Source organism: Fonsecaea nubica (genome assembly GCF_001646965.1).
Source record: "Fonsecaea nubica strain CBS 269.64 chromosome Unknown Scaff163, whole genome shotgun sequence".
NCBI classification, from domain to species: Eukaryota; Fungi; Ascomycota; class Eurotiomycetes; order Chaetothyriales; family Herpotrichiellaceae; genus Fonsecaea; species Fonsecaea nubica.
This window is the reverse complement of record NW_019173836.1, coordinates 11,980-32,210: the sequence shown is the minus strand read 5'-3', so window position 1 is coordinate 32,210 and position 20,231 is coordinate 11,980. Positions and strand designations below refer to the sequence as shown.

At 51.9% G+C, this 20,231-nt stretch overlaps 8 protein-coding genes across 8 annotated transcripts; 5 read left to right on the top strand and 3 right to left on the bottom strand.

The window, feature by feature from the left end:
• Nucleotides 1–623: 623 nt before the first annotated feature.
• On the bottom strand, nucleotides 624–4,138 carry AYO20_11539 (hypothetical protein; the record flags this gene model as incomplete). Its single annotated transcript, XM_022649786.1, has 3 exons — nucleotides 624–3,150; nucleotides 3,345–3,514; nucleotides 3,578–4,138. The coding sequence occupies 3 exons, from the start codon at nucleotides 4,136–4,138 to the stop codon at nucleotides 624–626; spliced, it is 3,258 nt and encodes a 1,085-aa protein (XP_022494250.1).
• Nucleotides 4,139–4,883: 745 nt separating this feature from the next.
• Nucleotides 4,884–7,624, bottom strand: AYO20_11538 (hypothetical protein; the record flags this gene model as incomplete). The annotated part of the gene is made up of 2 exons (XM_022649785.1): nucleotides 4,884–7,549; nucleotides 7,609–7,624. The coding sequence occupies 2 exons, from the start codon at nucleotides 7,622–7,624 to the stop codon at nucleotides 4,884–4,886; spliced, it is 2,682 nt and encodes an 893-aa protein (XP_022494249.1).
• A 606-nt stretch (nucleotides 7,625–8,230) lies between these two features.
• On the top strand, nucleotides 8,231–9,067 carry AYO20_11537 (hypothetical protein; the record flags this gene model as incomplete). The annotated part of the gene is made up of 3 exons (XM_022649784.1): nucleotides 8,231–8,305; nucleotides 8,354–8,565; nucleotides 8,626–9,067. The coding sequence occupies 3 exons, from the start codon at nucleotides 8,231–8,233 to the stop codon at nucleotides 9,065–9,067; spliced, it is 729 nt and encodes a 242-aa protein (XP_022494248.1).
• Nucleotides 9,068–9,221: 154 nt separating this feature from the next.
• Nucleotides 9,222–10,328, bottom strand: AYO20_11536 (hypothetical protein; the record flags this gene model as incomplete). The annotated part of the gene is made up of 1 exon (XM_022649783.1): nucleotides 9,222–10,328. One exon carries the CDS (start codon nucleotides 10,326–10,328, stop codon nucleotides 9,222–9,224), a length of 1,107 nt encoding a protein of 368 aa, XP_022494247.1.
• A 987-nt stretch (nucleotides 10,329–11,315) lies between these two features.
• AYO20_11535 (hypothetical protein) lies at nucleotides 11,316–11,886 on the top strand (the record flags this gene model as incomplete). The annotated part of the gene is made up of 3 exons (XM_022649782.1): nucleotides 11,316–11,412; nucleotides 11,473–11,565; nucleotides 11,624–11,886. The coding sequence occupies 3 exons, from the start codon at nucleotides 11,316–11,318 to the stop codon at nucleotides 11,884–11,886; spliced, it is 453 nt and encodes a 150-aa protein (XP_022494246.1).
• Nucleotides 11,887–12,481: 595 nt separating this feature from the next.
• Nucleotides 12,482–13,452, top strand: AYO20_11534 (hypothetical protein; the record flags this gene model as incomplete). Its single annotated transcript, XM_022649781.1, has 2 exons — nucleotides 12,482–12,569; nucleotides 12,620–13,452. 2 exons carry the CDS (start codon nucleotides 12,482–12,484, stop codon nucleotides 13,450–13,452), a joined length of 921 nt encoding a protein of 306 aa, XP_022494245.1.
• A 959-nt stretch (nucleotides 13,453–14,411) lies between these two features.
• On the top strand, nucleotides 14,412–15,989 carry AYO20_11533 (hydroxymethylglutaryl-CoA synthase; the record flags this gene model as incomplete). The annotated part of the gene is made up of 4 exons (XM_022649780.1): nucleotides 14,412–14,471; nucleotides 14,531–14,633; nucleotides 14,691–14,889; nucleotides 14,945–15,989. 4 exons carry the CDS (start codon nucleotides 14,412–14,414, stop codon nucleotides 15,987–15,989), a joined length of 1,407 nt encoding a protein of 468 aa, XP_022494244.1.
• Nucleotides 15,990–17,659: 1,670 nt separating this feature from the next.
• On the top strand, nucleotides 17,660–19,471 carry AYO20_11532 (hypothetical protein; the record flags this gene model as incomplete). The annotated part of the gene is made up of 1 exon (XM_022649779.1): nucleotides 17,660–19,471. One exon carries the CDS (start codon nucleotides 17,660–17,662, stop codon nucleotides 19,469–19,471), a length of 1,812 nt encoding a protein of 603 aa, XP_022494243.1.
• Nucleotides 19,472–20,231: the final 760 nt, after the last annotated feature.

Below are 20,231 nucleotides of genomic sequence, written 5' to 3'. Positions count from 1 at the left end.
CGCAGACAGTCAACAGTCAACAGTCAACAGTCAAGAGAGATTCTGGCTGCCCAGCCACGGTATGCCATACTATACTATGCCATGTATATAGAAAGAGACTCCTGGAGCACGAGTCGAGTCGGGCACACTAGCTTTTTGGGTCTGTTCGTTACTAGTACTAGGTTACTAGGTAATGTTCTATATACATGTGTCTAGTAGTAGTTATCCCTATTTCCCTATATATAATTCCCATACTTGCCTGTACCAGACAAGATAGAGCGTATTCTTCCCCTTTCCTCCCTCCCTTTAGTCCAAACTATTTGTACATTGATGATTTGAACGCCTCCTGGAGTGCAGCCGTGGGACTCGTGCTTCGTCAAAGATAAAAATAGAGAGAGAAAAAAATGTCGTCCTTCGTCTGCGCATCAATCGTGAGTTGCTGGATAGAGCTGAGGCTTCTCGTCGTCCTCGTAATCGACGTCCTGCTGTCAATTCTGTGTCAATCCCGTTTAACGCACCATTACTGAATATCGTGCAGAGCGCTCAACGCATCTGCCGACCGAATCCAATAGGCAACAACAGTGTTCCCAAAATGGCCTTTAGACGCCGTATGTGGGACATTCAGTACATCTTTCTGGCAGGGTTCAGACAGCAGTCCCGCACTTTTTGCACCTGAAACTTTGGCCTTTGTCCGTCATGGTCGCTTTGAACGTCGTGCCTCCACAATTTTTACATTTCAGATCACTCTCACTTCCCACACTGCTCCGCCTCCGTGACCGGGCTTTGCGGTTCTTGGTATCAACGGTTGACAACCTTCGCTCGTCATCCCCCATACTCCCGCCAGGACTAGGATCACGATCAGATCCAGTAATTTCACTGGACAATTGGCTCATGTAGCTGGGAGCGCGAGAGAGGGGGTTACCGTCCGGTCCCAGAAAGCCCGGAGTTCTCGGTATATGCTTCGCCATAGGTAATAATGTGCTCTTCATATCCCAGGCGAGATATGATTGCTGGTCCACCAAGAACAGCGGATCATTCGGGCTGTGCGGGAGATCACCCGGAGTGGGATTTGAAGGTAAAGGTTTCAAAGAGATCTGGGGAGACAGTAATTCCTGATCCGGAGTTTTCTGGGTTGCAGAATGAAAACTGCCAGGCGAGCCAACGACTGGAGACTGGACCGTGATCGAGGGGCCGTTATGGATCTGTTGTAGTGGCGAATGGAACTCGGGCGACGTGGGGGAAGTGACAGTGTCTTTTCGAGGCGGTGCCGCCGAACGGTGAAGTGAAAGACGATGGCCCAAGATCTTTCTCGGCGACGCACTACGGGACCGCTCGTTGTTGGCCAGTTGCCCCCGGAAGTCCACCATACTGGCCGATGCGTTGTTGTTTGTGGTATCATTTACACTCACAGAGTTCCTCCAGCTCAAGATGCGATCTGTTGACTGGGTCTTCGGGTTCATCACAAATGAGTTTCGGTGGTTGGACGAGGTCACAGAATTGCGAGTCGCCACAGATCCGCTCCGACCGAGCATTTTTCTGGAGAAGTTGGAGGTCGAGTCCCACGACTCGTGTCTGCGTTTCTGAAAAGCACAGTCTTGCCGGAAGACCTTAATTTGTCCCGTGTAGTCAGCGGTGACAACTATCTGGCCGCCCGGATGCGAATGACGAGACAAATACGCAGGCGTCTCTGGGGCACGACGCGGAGATTCCGATACCCTCGTTCCGTCTTTGATATGTTTGTCGTCTGAATGGTTGCTGTTATTTGTGGGAGCCCGAGACGAAATGACAGAGTCTGCACGACTGACCAAAGTCACTGGCGGTGGGTTGCAGAGGTCATATAGAGGATCCCCCGATTGTGCCAGTAGACGTCGCGTCGCTTCAGGAGCCATTATCGCGGTAGTGACAATGGCTGAGTGAGCCTCAAACACTTCCATCGGCCGCTTGTCGTTCTCGGGCCGTTCATTGACGGATGTTGGCCATATGTACACCTTGCGGTCTTCGCTCCCACATATAACATATTTCCCATCATCACTGAACGAAGCATGTATCTGGCTGCAGGAATTTTCGTTGCCGCGGAACTTGAATTCCAGAGTTCTATCCTTTAGGTTGTACATCCGCACCCTTGAATCGTTGCTGGTAATCAGGAGTTTCACGTCTGGCTGACTGCCTTCTCGAGGTAATGAGATGGTATCGATCCCCGTAATTTTGCTCCCTTTGGCATTCTTGCCCCGTGCTGATCGAACATGAATTTGTGAATGCGCTTTGAGGCCTTCGGTATCATAGAGGATACACAACCCATTCAAGCAACCAGCGATGGCGGTCTTCCCATCTGGTGTGAATGCGACGGCGGTAACCATATCGGAGACCTGTGTCCAGTAGGCGACGTGCTTGTCTGGGATGCTCCATAACCGTATTTTCGAGTCCAGAGAGCCCGCTAAGAAGAATCGATCATCCCGGGGATGGAACTGAATCGAGGTGACGAAGTCGTTGTGTTTGAATGCACACAAACATTCCAGGCGGCTCACGTGGTACAGCCTGACGGTCTTGTCCATGGATGAAGATAGTAGGAAGTTGTTCTTGCTCCAGCTAAGGTCCAGGATACTCGATGTGTGGCCATCGTATTCGCGAATGAGTTTACTCTTGAAGACCGGTGCGTTGAGCTTGACCTTTTCTCCATCGTTGTCTGTCTCCGCAAGTTTCTCCTCCATTTCTCGATCGTCTGCGGATGATATGACTTCCCACACCCGCAGCTTTCTGTCCTGTCCGGCAGCAGCGAGATATCTTCCATCTCTTGAGAATTCCATGGCCCATATCGCATTGTTCGCCGAGTTCCTAGGGAGTGGTGGGACGACATCACCGGGAGTATCGTTGATACTATGGATCTTCGAGTCTATCTCGGCTTTGCGGCTTTTGGACGGCGGCGTCCCCAGAAGAATCTGAGCTAGAAACAACCTGTCGAAGTCCTTCTGCTTTCTATACTGAGCTTTGACCTTGATATATCGTGGTGGCGCAGGGAACCTGGGTATGAAGCCGACAGGTTGGGAGAAGACTTCGGCCTCGACCCCAGCAGGTCGAACCTCAGAACCGACCTCTGAAGCATTGTCGTCGTGAAGGTCAAAGGAATCCCGTTTCTTGTTGCCCATTATTCGACTGAGGAAGGAGACGCCTTTCCTGCGGAGACATTGGCAATTAGTATACCGCAAAGGTTCAACTTTCAGCGCCGCGGCCGAGAACCAGCAGATCGCCGAGAGCACATGGAAACAAGGTGCTTATCCATGAAGATCAGAAACAGGAGGAGGGGAAAGGATTCGGGGCACAAAAAAAGATGGTGCCTGTTCCTCATGACTTCTACCAAGGGGACTTACTTCTTCTCCTTGCCCGAATTGCTACTATCAACCCGTCGCAACGAGGCGGGTTCGGCTTTCAGGCTCCCCGAGTCGGAATAACCGGAGTCTGCATAAGGCGACTTGGAATTCACACCGCCTTGAGAAGAAGCAGGCAATTTGCTTTGCGACTGGGTCCTCTCCAGGATTTGCTAAAAAGGCAATGAGTGAGCCAAGCGGTGCGAGCCCAAGTGGGTATTGGAGGTATACGGTACCCTTGAGATGGGATCTAGGACGGGTTCGGAGCCAGGCTGGGGCTCGGATGAGCCTACGATCAGGTTGGGAGACATGTTGGCTGCTGCGCTGGGCGTCCCCGGGGTCAGGCTGTAATTGTAATCGCGACGAGGACTGCTGGCAGCATCCGGTTCTCGTTCTGAAAGTGGGCGGAACACAGTCAGCACATGGACTGGGCAGTCTTGGGATGAGCAGTGGAAGATTTGAGACAAGGTTGGCGTCCCGGAGACATCAAGACGGCGAACCACAACCTGCTGATTGGGGACATCACATAATGACCTACTGCTGTGGGAAAGAGGAGCAGAAGGAGAGCGAAGAGGCTGTTGTTGGATGTGCGCATTGGAGCTGGCGACCAGCACCTCGCTGATGGGAGGGGAAATATCTGGATCGCATGATGACAAAGAGGATTTAGACTCGATGGCCGCCGCCGCCGCAGCTTCTGCTGGTGCCTCTGGTGCTTCTGTCTTGGGCGTTGCGTCACTCGTTGCCGTCAAGTAGTAGTTCCCTAATGCCACCACCCGCGCAGCCACCATCTGGGCCATGGTCGAAGCCTCGCGAAACCGCAATATCGATCAGAAGTCCTGTGTACAGAGAACAGATCGTTGACGACTGCTGGAACCAGGAAGAAAACCTGATCGTCAGGAAACAAGCACAAACATCGGTGAGCTTGTTATGGATCCGAAGCGCCACCCTGCTTCCACTTGACTCTACCTACTCATCGAACTGCTTCTTATCCCGTATCTGACTTATGCGGACAGATACAAAGTCAAGGCCCGTCCAGAGTAAACCCTTCAGCTAGCCTCGTTGGGTACCCTTCGAACCACTCACTGCTTGAATCATCCCTCCATGCAGCTGAGCTCATCATCTGCCAACCTCTTCAATTGGCTCCCTACGACTCCACGAATTTTTTACAAACACACTCGCGCCTTTTACTGCTTTCGTCGTGGTACAGGTCCAAAGAGCATATCCTCGCGGGGACCAGAATGGAAAATTTTCTCTTCCATGCCGACGGAAGGACGGAGGCAAAAATAACCATGTTTTCCGATGCTCCTAGTGCACAAATTATGCCTTTAATGCGGGAGTATCATGAGAGAAATTGCAGAAGCCAGAGAGCCCAGAAGCCCCGCTTACACAAGGCCGATGCGAATACGAACCCGCTCGTATAGGTCCGCGTTTGACTCGTCCTGGTTCCCGCACAACGTCGCACATGTGCTCTCCGAACATCCCAGACCGCCAGCTTGTGCCCAGCTTCCTTCATGCTCAGTCCAATCATAAAGTCCAAACATTTCATTGCTCCTGGCTTGCGATTCTGCCCAAGTAGCCCAAGAGGAACGCCTTGTTCTCCGCGCCTGTCTGTCGCTTTTCACCCGCAGCACGCCCTGTTCCTGGCCCACTCATAATTGATGTCATGCTTCCCACACGGGATGTCCGTGTGGAAATGGGTTCAGTTCCGGAGAGTGGCACCTCTCCATTGGTGTTCAGGATTTGACTAGATGTCAAAGGCGACACTATGCCCGAACTAGGCTGTACTGTTGTTGCCCTAGGCGTAGTGTCCGGTCCTCCACCAAACAGAGACAGCAACGTTTGTTTCTGCGCCTCGGTTTGGGAAGGTTTCCGGCTCGGTGTCGATTTTTCGCCAAAGTCTGCCTCAGGAGGAGGTGATAGAGCCGCAGCCAGCGAAACCGGCTGCTGATTTGGAGTCTCGCTCCCAGTGGCGACTCCACCAGCGACGGCTGCTTCCGTGTTCTGCGGCCGACGAAGAATTTGAGGCTGGAACGGCTTCGTTTGCTCCTTTGGGGTTGCCCTGTCCCTCGCTGTCCGCCTCGAGGTAGATTTGGGCACTCTTGGAGACCGTGGAGGCTGAGAGCGAGACTCTTCTGAACGCGTCAAAATCTTGACCGGTGTAGGTTGATTGGGATCGTACAGCGTCCTGTTGGCAGGAAGCGGACTGCGGCCCATCTCGTTCGTCGCATGCCTGCTCGCTCTGGAGACCACTTCAAATTCCGGTTGATTCAACGGGCCACTGATAGTAGCAGACGTTTCGCCCTCTTTTGGAGAGGGTCGTTTTATCTCGGCCGCTTTTCGTGTTACTTCTTGAACGTCCTTTCCCAACAATGACAGAAGGTCCTCCTTGTTCAGTTTCGAGTTATGAGACGGAGTAGGAGCAGCCGTCGCTGCGAGTTCCACTGGCGGTGGATGTAGAACGATTGAGCTCTCCGTTGGCCTGGGCGGTGATGGTTGGGTAAAAAGCTGGAGCAGGGATGACTGTTGTGCACTCTGAGGTCGTCTGGAAGGCAGCACAGGGAATGCCTGGCTTGCAATGCCCGCATTTGCGGAACCCTGTAACGGTGCGTTTGAAGACCAGGGGGGTAGAATATTGCCAGGTCCTTGGACGGCGTGATTGTCCGTGAGTGGAAGGGCGGTCGGTACACTTTGCGTTTGCGCCTGGGCTGGCTGCGATGCCTCAACCCGGCCCAAAGTGTTCGCGGTCGACGACTCGAAATGAGGTGCTGGCTGAATAGTTGGGCTCGTCGCTCCCTTGAAAACATCCAATAGAGCTTTTGTGTGGTTGGTCAGCTTAGGCAACGCACTGGCTGGGGGAATGGTCGCTCGTCCGTGCTGTGTGGTTCCATCAGGCGCAAATAATGGATCGGAAGTCCTTTGGAAAGGTGTGACTCGTGGCATGTTCTGGATGGGAAAAGCGGCAGCATTCGAGATGGCTGTCGAATCTGGTCTCGGGGGGGCTTGCTGTGCGGGCAAAACCACATTGCCTTGAAACTGCGCCTGGAACGGAGGTGGGGGCTGGGCTTGGTCTATCTGTGGCTGTCGTACATGGGAGATATGCGGCGATTGTTGAACCTCGGGCGGCAACGAGATTTGTTCAAGTGGAGTTCGAGGTACGGTAGCGACGGACCGGTTCTGCAGGTCTCCTCGCAGAAGGGCCAGAAGAGCATTGGACTTTTCAGTGTCAACCTGCGGCATATGACTTGGTGGCAATGCTGCTTGAGGCGGTGCAGCTTGCCCTCCAATATGGAGAAGCTCCTTAAGATGTGAGCTTGGGTCGACAACATTAGACTCAGAGACTTCAGGAAGATCACTGATGGCCGGTGGTAAGGACTCTCCAAGGCGTGCCCCAATGCCGTTCTGTTCGTCTTCGGTTGTCACATCCTCCGGCACCATTGGGGGAGCTGCGAGGTGTGAGCTGTACCGGTTTTCCTTCTTTCGCTGCTGAGCTATCCATTTCTTGAGCGGGTTCAAAAAAGGTGCCACCATATAAAACTTGTTTGCGTTGATGGCCGTGTGGTCCGTACCACTGCCGTCATGCTGGCGATGATTATTCTTCTTCAACGTGGGCAAATCTGTCAATTTGTACCATTCGATCTTGCTGATCTCTTTCCGTGTCCTGGGTTCGAAATGTGCATCTCTGGGTACTCCTCGGAAAACATACAGTCTCATGTGCTGTTCTCTCATTGTAACTTCGATATATTTCATATCTTTCTCGTCCTTAACGAGGCCAGCCTCACGAACGTCGAAACCGGTCTCTTCATAGACTTCCCGCACCGCACAATCAAGATCATTCTCGTCCTTGTTGATCTTCCCACGGGGGAAGCTCCAGTTTGCGCTCTTCTTCCAGCCTTTCACGAGGACAACCTCGTCCATGGACTCATTTAGCAGAATAGCGCCTCGGACAGGCACGCGGGATTTATAGGCCAGGAACTCCGCGAAAGCGGTGGTATGGTGCTGGGCAGACCATTGCGAGAAAAGCGGACAGTGCTGAAAGATGCGTAGGCTGAAGGCGCGTAGAGAAAGAGATGGGAGAGACGGGTCAAGGGGCCGAATGAAGTCTTCATAGAACCATTGTGCCTCCTCAACTTGGAAGCAAATGCGCTCCACAGACTCCAGCTCCTCTGGGGGGAGGTTTATGATGAATCGGACACAGAGGTCATCCAACCCTGGCAACATGGAGTGTTAGCATCTCAAGCAATAAATCACGCCAGGTGAGGCGTCTCACAGTCCTCCAGCTGCATCTCTCGAGTTTGTTGTTGGACGGGAATATCTGTTCATCTCCACTGCGCTGGAGATTGCGGGAGGCAAGAATCACGGTCCGGGAACAAACGGGACTGCAGAGGTTACAGCCTCACGTTCAAATGTTGCGATGCTGTTGTGAATGGGCGTTTGGCCAGTCAGATCTGAGGGGTATGGTTTGCTACGGTGACTGTAAGACACGCGCAAGAGAAGAGAGTCTAGCTCTCGAGGTCGGTGGCTGTGCAGAGTTGCTGTGGCTGGTGTTTTGGCACAGCCACTAAATGACGAATTGAATGACGTTGGCGCGCATGCGGGCGCAGGGAGAGTGTCAGGGAAATGCAGCGCGTAGAAAACCCGTTTGCCAGAATCTAAATGCCAATCACTTACCGCAAGCCATCCTGGCTTCTGACAGCACTTTGTTCTTGCGACTCATCTTATCTTTGTTTGGCAAGGCTAAATCTGCAGGGACATAAAGCCACAGATATCATTAGGGTGGTCTTTGTGAGCATTTAAGACCTTCACCAGCCCTCCTCCCTCACCCGTCCTACAGTCCACCTGATTTTCGACTTCCCTGCCATTCACGCCTCACAACAACAGACGTCGCAAAGATGACATCTTACGCCGCAAAGCTGGTAGCCAAGAAGCTATTCAAAGAGAATTCAGCCAACAAAGGCGGCCGTGAGGTATGGGACTTAAAATCAAGAGCCCGGTCTCCCCCTAACATGACACAGGATCCCTTCTTCGAGACAATACCCGCTACCAGGCTCGGAGGACTCTATAAAACCACAAAGAAGCGAAGAAGAGCTCTCCCTCCAGGCCTGACCCCAGAAGAGGAGAAGATTCTTACCAAGGCGAAACGACGAGCCTATCGCGTCGACCTTTGCCTGGGAAGCTTTTTGGGTACAAGATTCGGCTGGGGCGCGGTCATTGGCTTGATACCTGGGTAAGTCGAGGGCTGATTCCCCAGGACACATATGCAGTGCCTGACGCTGACGATTATTAGTATCGGTGACTTCCTGGACCTCTTCCTTGCACTGATGGTCTACCGCACCTGCTGCTCCGTCGAACCACAATTATCCGCATCCATCAAAACACGCATGCAAATGAATGTTCTCATTGACTTCGTGGTTGGGTTGGTCCCCTTTGTCGGTGACCTCGTGGATGCGGCATATAAGTGCAACACCAGAAATGTGGTTCTGCTCGAAAAGGAATTGCGTGCGCGTGGCCAGAAGAGGATTAAGGGTACTCCGCAGGCCAATGTTGCAGACCCGAGTCTTCCAGATGAGTTCGATTACCAGAACGAGGAGGGTAGACTGAATGCCCAGAACGGTCCTCCCCCGAGATACACCTCACGACGAGAGTCCAGGAGGTCAAATCGAGAGAGGCAACGAGACGTCGAAGCTGCAGAAGGTGTACCTCCGCCGATGCCTGCTCGGACCCGTTGAGTTTGCCCGTTGTGAGAGCAAGCCGTGCTCAACCTTGATATGATATTACATTTGAAATTCGGCAGTCAGAGCGATGGCAAACATTGAGCGTTCCTCTTCCTCCTTGTCAAAGGGTCCAGAAAGAAGATACGGGGTACTGAGATCGTGTGGGGATTCACGAGCCTCCATGTCCGGGGGAATCTTGAGGTTTAATATCCTGCTTCACCCTCGCACATCCGTAGCAAAGAACAGTATTTCCCAATGAGCTCTCGTGATCTGTTATTGCCGGCATTCCGCAAACTGGGCAAGTGTTTGTCTCGTGGTTAGCGGTCTTAACTTGGAGTTTACTCGCTGTTCGCACCACGTTTGCCATTATACCAGGGTATTTTACTCCCTGACCGATGATGTAGTTGCTGAGGAGGTCGTCAATCGAGGTATTGCGAATGGTTGAAGGTTGACGATCTGTCATTTCATCCATCGACTCTACCACCAAAGGGTTTGACAAGACTTGTGAATAAGTCTGAAGCTCAACCTTGAACAGGTCACGCGAGGGATAGTTAAAATTGACCCCATACACGGACGGTCCGTCGGCAATGGTTGAGGAGACTGACCCACCTCTACCTTTAGCAACATCTGCCAGTGCCAGCGCTGCCAAACGACTATCTGAATGGCCCCACAGCACAGCCTCGCAGCTTTGTTGTTTGGCAATTGAGACCAGTAGTCTCCGGAGAAGGATTGATATCAAGTCTGCTCGTGCGGTCACGGATGTAGAAGAGGAGAGCACGCGGTGCAAAAACGTCTCATTTTCTTCGCCTTCGTGACGATCAATCCCGAGATGCGTGAGGGATCGGTCAATTTTCTCGTCCAAGCGGAAGACATCATGGAGATAGAAGAGTGGGAGAAAGTCGTGCAAAGGAAACCTGCTGCGGACTGCCTGATAGTGCTCCTCGACCTCAGCCCGAGTCTCGATGTCAGGCAGTACGACCCGAGCGATGATGAGGTCGTAAGCAGTTCGACTGCGATTCTCCATTTGCTTGCGCAGTTGAGCATCAAGCACTTGTAACAGAACAAGAGAAGAGACGCCGCCAGAGATTGGGAGAAAGAGCCGGCGCTTTTGATCTCCCGCAAGATTTTTGAAGCGATACGACTCCATTCGTTTGAGGATTTTGGAGTTTACATATCGGATGAAACATGTAGCACATAGGCGCCGGTGTCTGATATCCAGGCTGGCGGGACGCTCTTGACAGTCGACACAAACATCGCCCTGAATGTCTGTGGTCATTGCGCTAGGGAGAGTTGAACCCGGAAGATTGTGGATGGGAAACTTGACTGATGATGAGCATAAAGGGGACCGAGTTGTAGGGCTAGGGTATCTACTCTATGCATGCATGTACGAGGTAAGTTCAAAACTTCAATTACTGGCTTGGGGGAAAAAGTTTTGTTAATAATATGGGGCGCGTCAGCGCGATGAAGGGGGGAGGACTGCGCCGCTTAGACTCGCCGCTTTTAGACTAATTAATGCTCCTGCCCCGCGACCAGCATCTCCAGCGAGATTGTTTCGTCCTTACTAGGTATCCTCTTTTCTATGAACTTGTTAAGATGCCCATCTCAAGATAAAAGGCGGTTACTAGAAGCAGCCATTACAGAGAACACCCCATACCAGATCCTAGCCAACCGTGAAAGTCTTGGTCGCCCCCTGCGCCCAGTGCTTGTCTATATTGCAGGCCAATCACTATTCCCTGCTATAACACGGGCAACCGGATTTAATCCAAGTATCCTCCCCGAATATAGGTAACCCTTTTCCAAGGATACGATATGATGATCCTAAGTACCAGGTGATCAAGGATCACCCAAGCCGGTGGTTCTGTGACGTACAACATACACAACAAATCAAATTCCACGTGTGTGGTAGTGTGTGGTAGTATGACGTAAAATAGGATTGTCCACCCCTCCCCCCTTCATTCCTGCGCCTCACAAGACATGGGCGCCGACTGATGCAAGTCGCCGAGATCCAAAAGTCAAAGAGGGTGAGAGGAAGCGAGGTAGATCTGGGCCGTTGATAAGACTGCGCCGTTGTAACCGTAGAACTTCCTTTTGTCAGAGAAGGGTAGCCCGTCCACCTTGCGCCTTCGCCAAAAACACATTCCCCAAGTTTCGCTATTTCTCACCTGGTCCCTGTGCGGATTCCAACTCGTTACTCTCAACGACTGTTGACTCTGCTCCACCACCAGCATTCACCAAACATTGACACACGCTAAAGCTAAGAGTCATGGGCACGAGCGTTATGCAATCAGGCAAAGAACCACCCTCAGGCATACAGGGCAAAGGCACATTGGATGAGCCGTATGACCAAGGAAACGCACCAGGTATGCAGCCAGTGGACACACCCTGTTGTGCACTCCTGACTGAGTGTGTGCTTGCTGCAGAAAACACCGCCCTCCGTTCAGATCAAGAACCTCTATCAGGCGTGCAGGGCAAAGGCACAGCGACAGAGCCATACGATAAAGGGAATGCAGGAGGTAAAGTTGTGTGCATCCGTTCTGCAGCATCTCCATACTGAACCCATTGTCATCGCAGAAAGCACTACATCTTCACAGCCGACGAACGCCCCTGCCTCGAGCGCTTCGGGGGCACAGAAAACTGCCTCCACCAAAACCTCCGAGACAAGAGTCAACCCATTGAGCGCGCCGACAAGACGCCCTGCTGAAGAGCGGGACGTCAGCCCCGGGACATTACCGGACGGCTCTCACGCACAGACGAGTGGTGACCGTGGGGAGAGCTACGAGCCAGGGAAGGGACTCCACAGACTCAAGGGCAAGCTGGGGTTTGGAAGACATTAGAAAGAGGAAGCTTGGGTGGCGTATTGCGTTCATCAACGTCCTATTTGCGCAGTCTCACGGGGTGGGGAAGGGTTCTGTGTCTTAAAAGCTCTCATAGACCGACCAGATTATGCGACTGAGGTTGTAAGAACATTGCGGTTTGGTGGCATTGATCGTCTGGGATATACTTTCGCCCAAGCTCACAGAATTAGCGGTCGGTCGGTCATGTTAGGCTAATGGTGGATTAACCTTGAGCGTCGAAGTACAATATAGCTGAGGACATGAAAGCGAAATGAACTGCTAGTGTATTGCCCGTGGTGGAAAACAAGACCATTCAATCAATGGTTCGTCGTCTACTCGGTAAGAACAACCGAACTACGCCGTGCTACGACTTTATCGGACGGAGGATGTCCGACCTCACGTCAACGCTTACATACCTATGTAGGGGTCCATATAGACATAATCATCAATCTTTTTGATTGCTAATTGTCACGATAACTCTGGATCTATCTCTATAGGCTTCTGCTTCAAAACCATCTCAAGTTTATTGACACGTCTACTCTCGATACTCAAACAGCTTAAGTCTCTGTGGATCCTCCTCACCGCCTAGGTCGAGATGTCTACTGTCGATATTCCCAAGCTTGAAGCGGGAAATCTGTTCAATGTCAATGGCCTCGTGGCCGTGATCACTGGCGGTGGCTCAGGTACGGTAGGACCTCAGTCGGCAGATTCTGCATGTTAACGCCCGTTCCAGGACTCGGTCGCATGATGGCACGAGCACTGGCAGCCAATGGAGCCTCAAAAGTCTTTATCATCGGCCGGCGTGAAAACAGCTTGAAGGAGACCGCTGATTCTATACCGGGAGGCACCATCATTCCCCTGGTTGGAGATGTGACTTCGAAGGCTTCGCTTCAACAGTGCTTTGAAAAGGTCAAAGCAGAGGTCGACTATATTGATGTCCTCGTGGCAAACAGCGGGATATCAGGTCCATCAGTGCCGACGCTGGATTCCAACCAGAACCCTGTATCCATTGAGCAACTTGCTACGAACATGTGGAAGCCTGAACCGGAGGAGGTGACGCAGACATATGCCATCAATATCACCGGTGTTCATTTCACTATTGCGGCATTCCTCCCACTTCTGGATGCGGCCAACAAAAGGAGACCTGCTCCTACAAAGGACAACTTCACCCCTCGTCCTCAGATTATCACCACGGGGTCTATTGGAGGGTTCAATCGCAAGCCTTTAGGCAATCTCAGCTATGGTGCTAGTAAGTCTGGGGTGATGTTTCTTTCCAAACAGCTATCAACGGCCCTCGTTCCTTATGATATCAGAGTGAACACAATCGCTCCGGGACTCTACTACTCGGAAATGACCCATGGAATGTACCAAGCTCAAGGGAAGACCGAGATTCACAATGTTGAGGGCACTTTCAACAGAGAGGTCGTCCCTGCGACCAGAACTGGCGATGAGCAGGACATGGCAGGAGTCATCTTGTGGCTCTGCTCGCGAGCCGGTGCATACATCAATGGATGTGTTGTGGTTACGGACGGTGGACGACTTAGTGTTATGCCTGCAGCATATTAGACGAGAACGGGTAATAGGGGATAGAGAAGACAGATCTCTAGAGGTACCAAGTACGAGGTATAGATTGGGCTATGTATTTGGGGGGTTAAAGAGGGCGATAACAGGGATTGAACCATCGTGTAACTAAACCGTGGCATCACCTCGGAGACAGCCACAATCAAGCACGAGAGATTCGACCCACAGGAATGATTCTAATCCATCCCTTTGATTTCAGGGGAAATGGGTTCATATGAGTACGAGTGATGCCGGAGTTGACAGTTCCGTGTAGAACGATGTTCGTGCTACCAACCAGCCATAGGTCAGAAAATTTCCCGCGGAACCTTCTACTCTGGGTTGGCTAGAGAGAGTGGCATCATGCAGGAACATCAAATCTGCTTTTCCAGTTCCCGAATCATCCCACCACAATTCCAGCGCCGCAGCCACACCGCCCGCAGACAAGGCTCTACCATTGGCTGTTTTAGGTACCCTTAGGCATGAACTAAGCGCTAGACTAGAACTTAATCGTGCTTAAAGGCTCCCTAGCTGCAGTCGTCCTCCCCCAACAGGGCTCCGACACTTTTCGCCTGTCGAAATTTGTGGGCTTCTGCTGCCATCATTTGCTGTCAGGTACTGAGTACATGCCTGGCTGCTTGGTCGCTACAAAAGCATCTCGATATCTCTGTTACTCTCACCGCAAAGACTTTAAGAAATCTCTCTACTACTAATTGTTACCTTCCCAGTCGTCAACACCTTGAGGTAGCAGACGAAGTGACTTTCCTGCGACCTTCAACACCAACATCCTCCGTTTTGTTTGGCGCATCCCCACCAAAATTATCTCCCTCCCCTCAGGAATATTTATCAATCCTTGGTCTCCCCACCTCACCGCCTCCTTTACTCTTCGACAATAAAACGTCCTCTGGAGTTTCTTCACTCTCCCACAGACATATCTTGGATTGAAGGAACACATTGCCACTAACATCATGGCTTCGCGACCTCAAAACATCGGCATCAAAGCCATTGAAATCTACTTTCCAAGTCAGGTATGCCAGAACAACAGCAGAATGGCTATTGAACTGAACAGCCGCTAATTCATACAAAGTGCGTGGACCAAGCCGATCTGGAGAAGTTCGACGGTGTCTCGGCCGGTAAATACACCATTGGCCTGGGGCAGACAAGAATGTCCTTCTGCGACGACAGAGAAGGTGAGTGGCAAAGCTTCCCAAAATGCCCAACTTGAGACTCGACTAATCCAAGTGCAGACATTTATTCCATCGCCCTTACCACTCTGACGAGTCTGATCTCAAAGTACTCTATCGATCTGAAAAATGTTGGGAGGCTAGAAGTTGGCACAGAAACCATGCTGGACAAGAGCAAAAGTGTGAAATCAGTGTTGATGCAACTATTCGAAGAGTCGGGCAACTTCAACGTTGAGGGCGTCGACTCGTACAATGCTTGCTAGTAAGTTCTGGACGATTGTTGCAGTGTAGAGGGGCGGGAATCTGACGCGCTGCAGTGGCGGTACAAACGCAGTCTTCAACTCTCTCAACTGGATCGAATCATCTGCATGGGACGGAAGAGACGCTCTCGTGGTTGCCGGCGACATTGCCCTTTACAAGAAAGGGAACGCTCGTCCAACTGGTGGCGCCGGCTGCGTGGCCATGTTGATCGGCCCAGATGCTCCCGTTGTCTTCGAAGCTGGTCTCCGGGGTTCCTACATCACCCATGCCTACGATTTTTACAAGCCTGATCTGACCAGTGAATATCCTTATGTTGACGGACAATTTTCCCTGAGGTGCTACACCGAGGCCGTTGATGCATGCTACAGAGCGTACAATGCCCGGGAGAAAGCACTCAAGTCACAGGCTAATGGCGTCAATGGACATGCGCATGTTAATGGAAACAGCGCGCACAAGGAAGATGACGAGAAGGCACCTATGGATCGATTCGACTATATGGCCTTCCACGCCCCCACCTGCAAACTTGTCTCCAAATCCTACGCCCGGCTGCTGTACAACGATTTCCTCGAAGATCCAAGCCACCCCCAGTTCAAGGAGGTTGCACCCGAGCTGCGGGATTTGGACTACCAGGCATCTCTGACGGACAAGACTGTCGAGAAGACCTTTATGGCCTTGACAAAGAAGCGCTTTGCCGAACGAGTGCAGCCTGCCATTCAAGTGGCCACCATGTGTGGTAACATGTACTGTGGCAGCGTTTACGGTGGGCTTGTCGGATTGATCAGCAATATTGCCCCGAAAACACTTCATGGCAAGAGAGTTGGAGTCTTCAGTTACGGCAGTGGTCTCGCTAGCTCCATGTTTAGCCTAAAGGTCGTTGGTGACACGACAGAAATGGCCACAAAGCTCAATCTTCAGGAACGACTAGACGCCCGACGGGTCGTTGCACCTGAAGTGTATGACGAAATGTGTATGCTCCGAGAAAAGGCCCATCTCAAGAAGGATTTCAAACCATCGGGTGATGTCGAGCATCTTGTGCCGGGAACATACTACCTGACCGAGGTCGACGAGATGTTCCGACGAAAGTATGAGGTCAAGGCATGATTGCCGTCATCAGCAAAGAAGGGACTTGTCATTCTTGCACCAGATCTTGCGTTTCAGGTTCGGGCGCCGGACTTGCATTGGTGGACCGGGTAGACTGGTCTTTCGATAGAGGCAGATAGGCGTTCCAGTGCATGGTTGATTGGATCAAGACTGCTGGTGATATTGGGCCCAGCACAAACTTGTACATATGGGGGATTTGCTTCAGACATCCTGACCGGCAGGAACTCACCTGAGCATTAATCGATCAGCAGAAGAGCAAAAGCGAATTACCATGAAGGATTGCTGCCCGTATGAAGAGTCTTGAAACTGACGCTGTGCAGCATGAGTCTTGTGTGTCATGCGGCTACTCTGGCATGCATTGCAGCTCAGCCCGGAGTCGGCCAGTATCTTGACCTGTTTCGAGCCTGATGTTAGCAAGATGAAACATGGGCTCGATTCCAAAGCCGCTGGGCACCAGTGAGGATGGAGTGAGCAATGTTAGAGTGATACTAAAGCGATGCAGGAAGATGACAGATGCATGCAAACGAGGAGGTTGGGTCGAGAGAAAGACGTTATCATACTCCATAGTCGTTCAACGTTCGCGTGTTGTTCGTGCTGGGACTATGCGGAACTACTGCAGCAGATGCATAAGATGCGCAGTTGGTGCAGGTGACTTGGTGCCAATTTCGCGCGTGGACGGCGAGGCGGTGAACGCGCGCACTCGAGTCCTTGGCAACGATATCGGAAAACCTGCCCGATATACTCAGTGGTTCTGCCTGTGCTGCGCCACCTTCGTCCCTCCACCCCGCAGGGTATTTTTTGCATCGCGCGCCAATCTCACCACCAATGAAATACTGTATGTCGCTATAGAATCTCCAAGCGCCCTCGATTTGAGGGACAAGGTTGGCATTGAGATTCTTGCTGGATCTCGCAGCGCGCTTCAGCCACGCCCTGCACCCCCTCGGGTACTCTTTCATTTCCTCAGACTGCCGCAGCTGCCGCCACCACGGCCTCTCCTCCTGGGCCTCATCGAACAGCCGCCAAGTCGCATGTCTTCTCATCTCTCGAAATAACCAGGCAAGCGCCGTCACAGATTGCCTCGTAAGACATGATGAATTCGCCCGGAGCCTTGTTACACTCCATCTGAGCAACATCGCAGCCTCAGGCCACGCTTCTGCCCCCCAAAATAGCTGCATATGGCGCAATGTTTCCATACCTCTGGCGCGTACCACGCTCCACGCTTCGCGATCGGAAGGCGATCCTGACCATCGTTGGTTTTCCAGCATAGGATTCTCGAACACCGTGTCAGTCGTGTTTGTTTCCTTGCCATCTTGCTCCACGTTTCAGGTGGGTATTGACCCGCGGGACACTGTTGGCCGGCCGTCATGATGCTCGATTTCGGTCGCATACCCCCAACCCATTTATACCCAGTCCTCCCTCCCTCTCAAGATCTCTGAGCCTTTCATTCTTTCAAGTTGCAAGACTGAAGATTCAGTCTGCCTGTTATTGGTAATCCCATCTGCTTTTCCTCTTGTACCTTTCCTTTGTTCCTTGGGTCCTTGTATCCACCCCGAGAAGCTGGCTTCTCGCTGACCACTAAGTTCTCCCGGACTCGACTCAAAAGCTATCATATGTAAGTTGTCTTCACGATGCTGCCTGGCTGCAACCATAGATGCTGATTGGGTCTCAGAATGTCATTGGCACCTTACTACTATAGACCACTCACGCCTCCAGAGGCTGCTGGAGCTGCTGGTCAGCACAGCCATATTCGGAATGTGTCTCGCTCGTCCTACTTTGCAGCCGACAGCTCGCCTGAGCCGGTAATTACTGCTTGTAATACAACTCCCAGTCGATCGCCAGTTCTCCGTCAACATGGCCCGACTTTGCTTCCTAAGATCAGAACCCAGGACTCGACTCTGGAGCCTCCGTTCGTTCATCGACCCTCCATCCATCGAAGGAGCTCGTCGACCGTCGTCAAAAACTCCAAACATGCTCGCCCTAACATGTATAGGAGCGCGACTGAGCCTGTTGAATATACACCGATGATATCTCCAGTATCGAATGCGCCTCACTCGCGCTCGAACTCACTCAATCCATCTCCTGGACTGGCCAAGGTCAAGCTCAATGTGCCCGTAAGGACTCATTCCCGCTCGACCTCTGCATCGAGCATCAACAGCGATGTTCTGAATCGTTTTGGCTATCCTACTTATCGCCAAATGCCCGTCTATGTGTCTCACGATCACCAAACCCCGTCTCCGGACCTCTTCGCCACCAACTTTATGCCATATACCAATGCTCCCATGGCTGAGCCTCCTATTATCAATTTGGAGGGCACGTTTGACATGCCAATTGATCTTGAGACGATCTCGAGACCCTGCTCTATGAGTCCTCCTCCCATGCTGCCAGCCGTCTCTACGATCAGTATGCTCAGCTACTTGACACAACCAACGCAGCCCATCAACCTAGTTCGGCATCTCACCTTCCAAACCGGCCGTGGTCTAACGAACCACTTTTGGTGGGATATTCGCAACGTCCGACCCTGGAAATCGTTTTCGCTCCAGACTATGTCTGCCATCCCTGATCTTCTGACGCTACTTAATTTCGAACACGACAAAGCCTGCCTACCTCTGATGGGCACCAACGCGAACACTGTGACACCTGCCTCTGAAGCCGATCTCGCCAATCTCATTTCCAAGATCTACTTTCCCAAGGTCAACGCTGCTACACGGCTGTCCCTCGGTACCAACTCTGTCGCTCTGTACCCTGCCCCAACCCCAACGAGCTCTGGGTTGAGTGCCAACTCGGCCAACATTCCCACCTTTCTGGCCAATTACCCGAGCGACAATGACCGTACGCTCTCAGGACTCCCCCGAGGCCGCGTTGTCGGCTTGGTCCGGTCTTTTGATCGCTGGAATACAGGCATGCGCCGTGAAGGCCCTGCACGCAAGGTCGAGTATCTACGCACTCTGGCGCATCTGCAGAAATGCATGCGAGACCACAGCTGCCGTTATGGCTTCATTATCACAGAGATCGAACTCGTCTGCGTCCGTGCCGGATGCGACGACCGTGGCCATCCGTATTTCGGCTACCTTGAAGTTGCGGAGGCAGTGGAGACCAAGACCTTTGCTCGGAATGGGAAGGAGGCAGCAGGTGAAGTTGACATGACTGTCACTTTGGCTCTGTATTATCTTCTTATGCTCGCCAAAGCGACGCCTTTACCCGGCCAGCTGGGTAGCTTCATGGATGTGGGCGGTCCCGGAACACTAACTCGACAAAGAGTCTGGGATGGAGGACTCGGTGGTAGTATGCTTGCGGTCGATGAGGACGGAGATGTTGAGGAATTGGGAAAAGATGGGAAGGACAAGTGGATCCCTGAACCGCAGATGGGAGAGAAACGGGAAGCGAGGACGGTTAGGGGATGGGTGTGGCCTAGCGACCCCTGGCACAAGAGAGAAGGCGAGCGTGGAGAACGTGGAAGCGGAAGAGGGGGAAAGAGAGGATAATCTCTATTCTCTGGGTATTCCTGGAGAGAGAAAGCTATGAAGGTGGTTATGGAAAATGGGAGAAGTCCTGGATTTGAGTATGGATTTATAATCGATGCCATCCAGGTGATGAGCTCGATGCATAAAGTCGTCGAGACTTCGGGACGCGAAATCTTGGTTATTACAAACTCGGTAATAAAACTACATTCATGAAATTGGCCCAAGGACCCCCTGATACAGCTCGGTTCCTTTGAATCTTTCATGACAAAGTTCGGATAAAGTATTTTGTTCATCTGTATCAATGCTTGAGCAAAAAGTTAGCAGAGGATTCTTGTAATGAGCTTCTAGGTAATGAACAGGAATAGATCAGAGGAATCGTGCATTGTCTCTCGTGGCTCCTCATACTGTTGAGACTTGACATAATTTTTAAAGTCACCGACGGATGGCTTGACATTGCCGGATCCGTCTCGTCAGTTATCGTTTGAGCATATAAGTAAAAATCATCGGAGCTGTTTTCAATGCACGGACAGAGTCAAGGGCAGGGAATGAAGGGAGATGAGAAGGGTGACTGTTGGCTTACCAAAGAAGGCGATAGGGGTGAATGTGTTGGTAGGACGGCGAATGAGTCGAACTACTAGAGAAGAAATTCACGGAGATGAGAGATGGAAGAGGAGGAAGAGCGTCAACGAAACACAGAGAAAAAGAATAATGATGTCGATGGAACTTTTCTTGGCGGGATCTGGCTCTGCGGGCCGGCTGCGCTGAGTGGTCACCTGCCGCC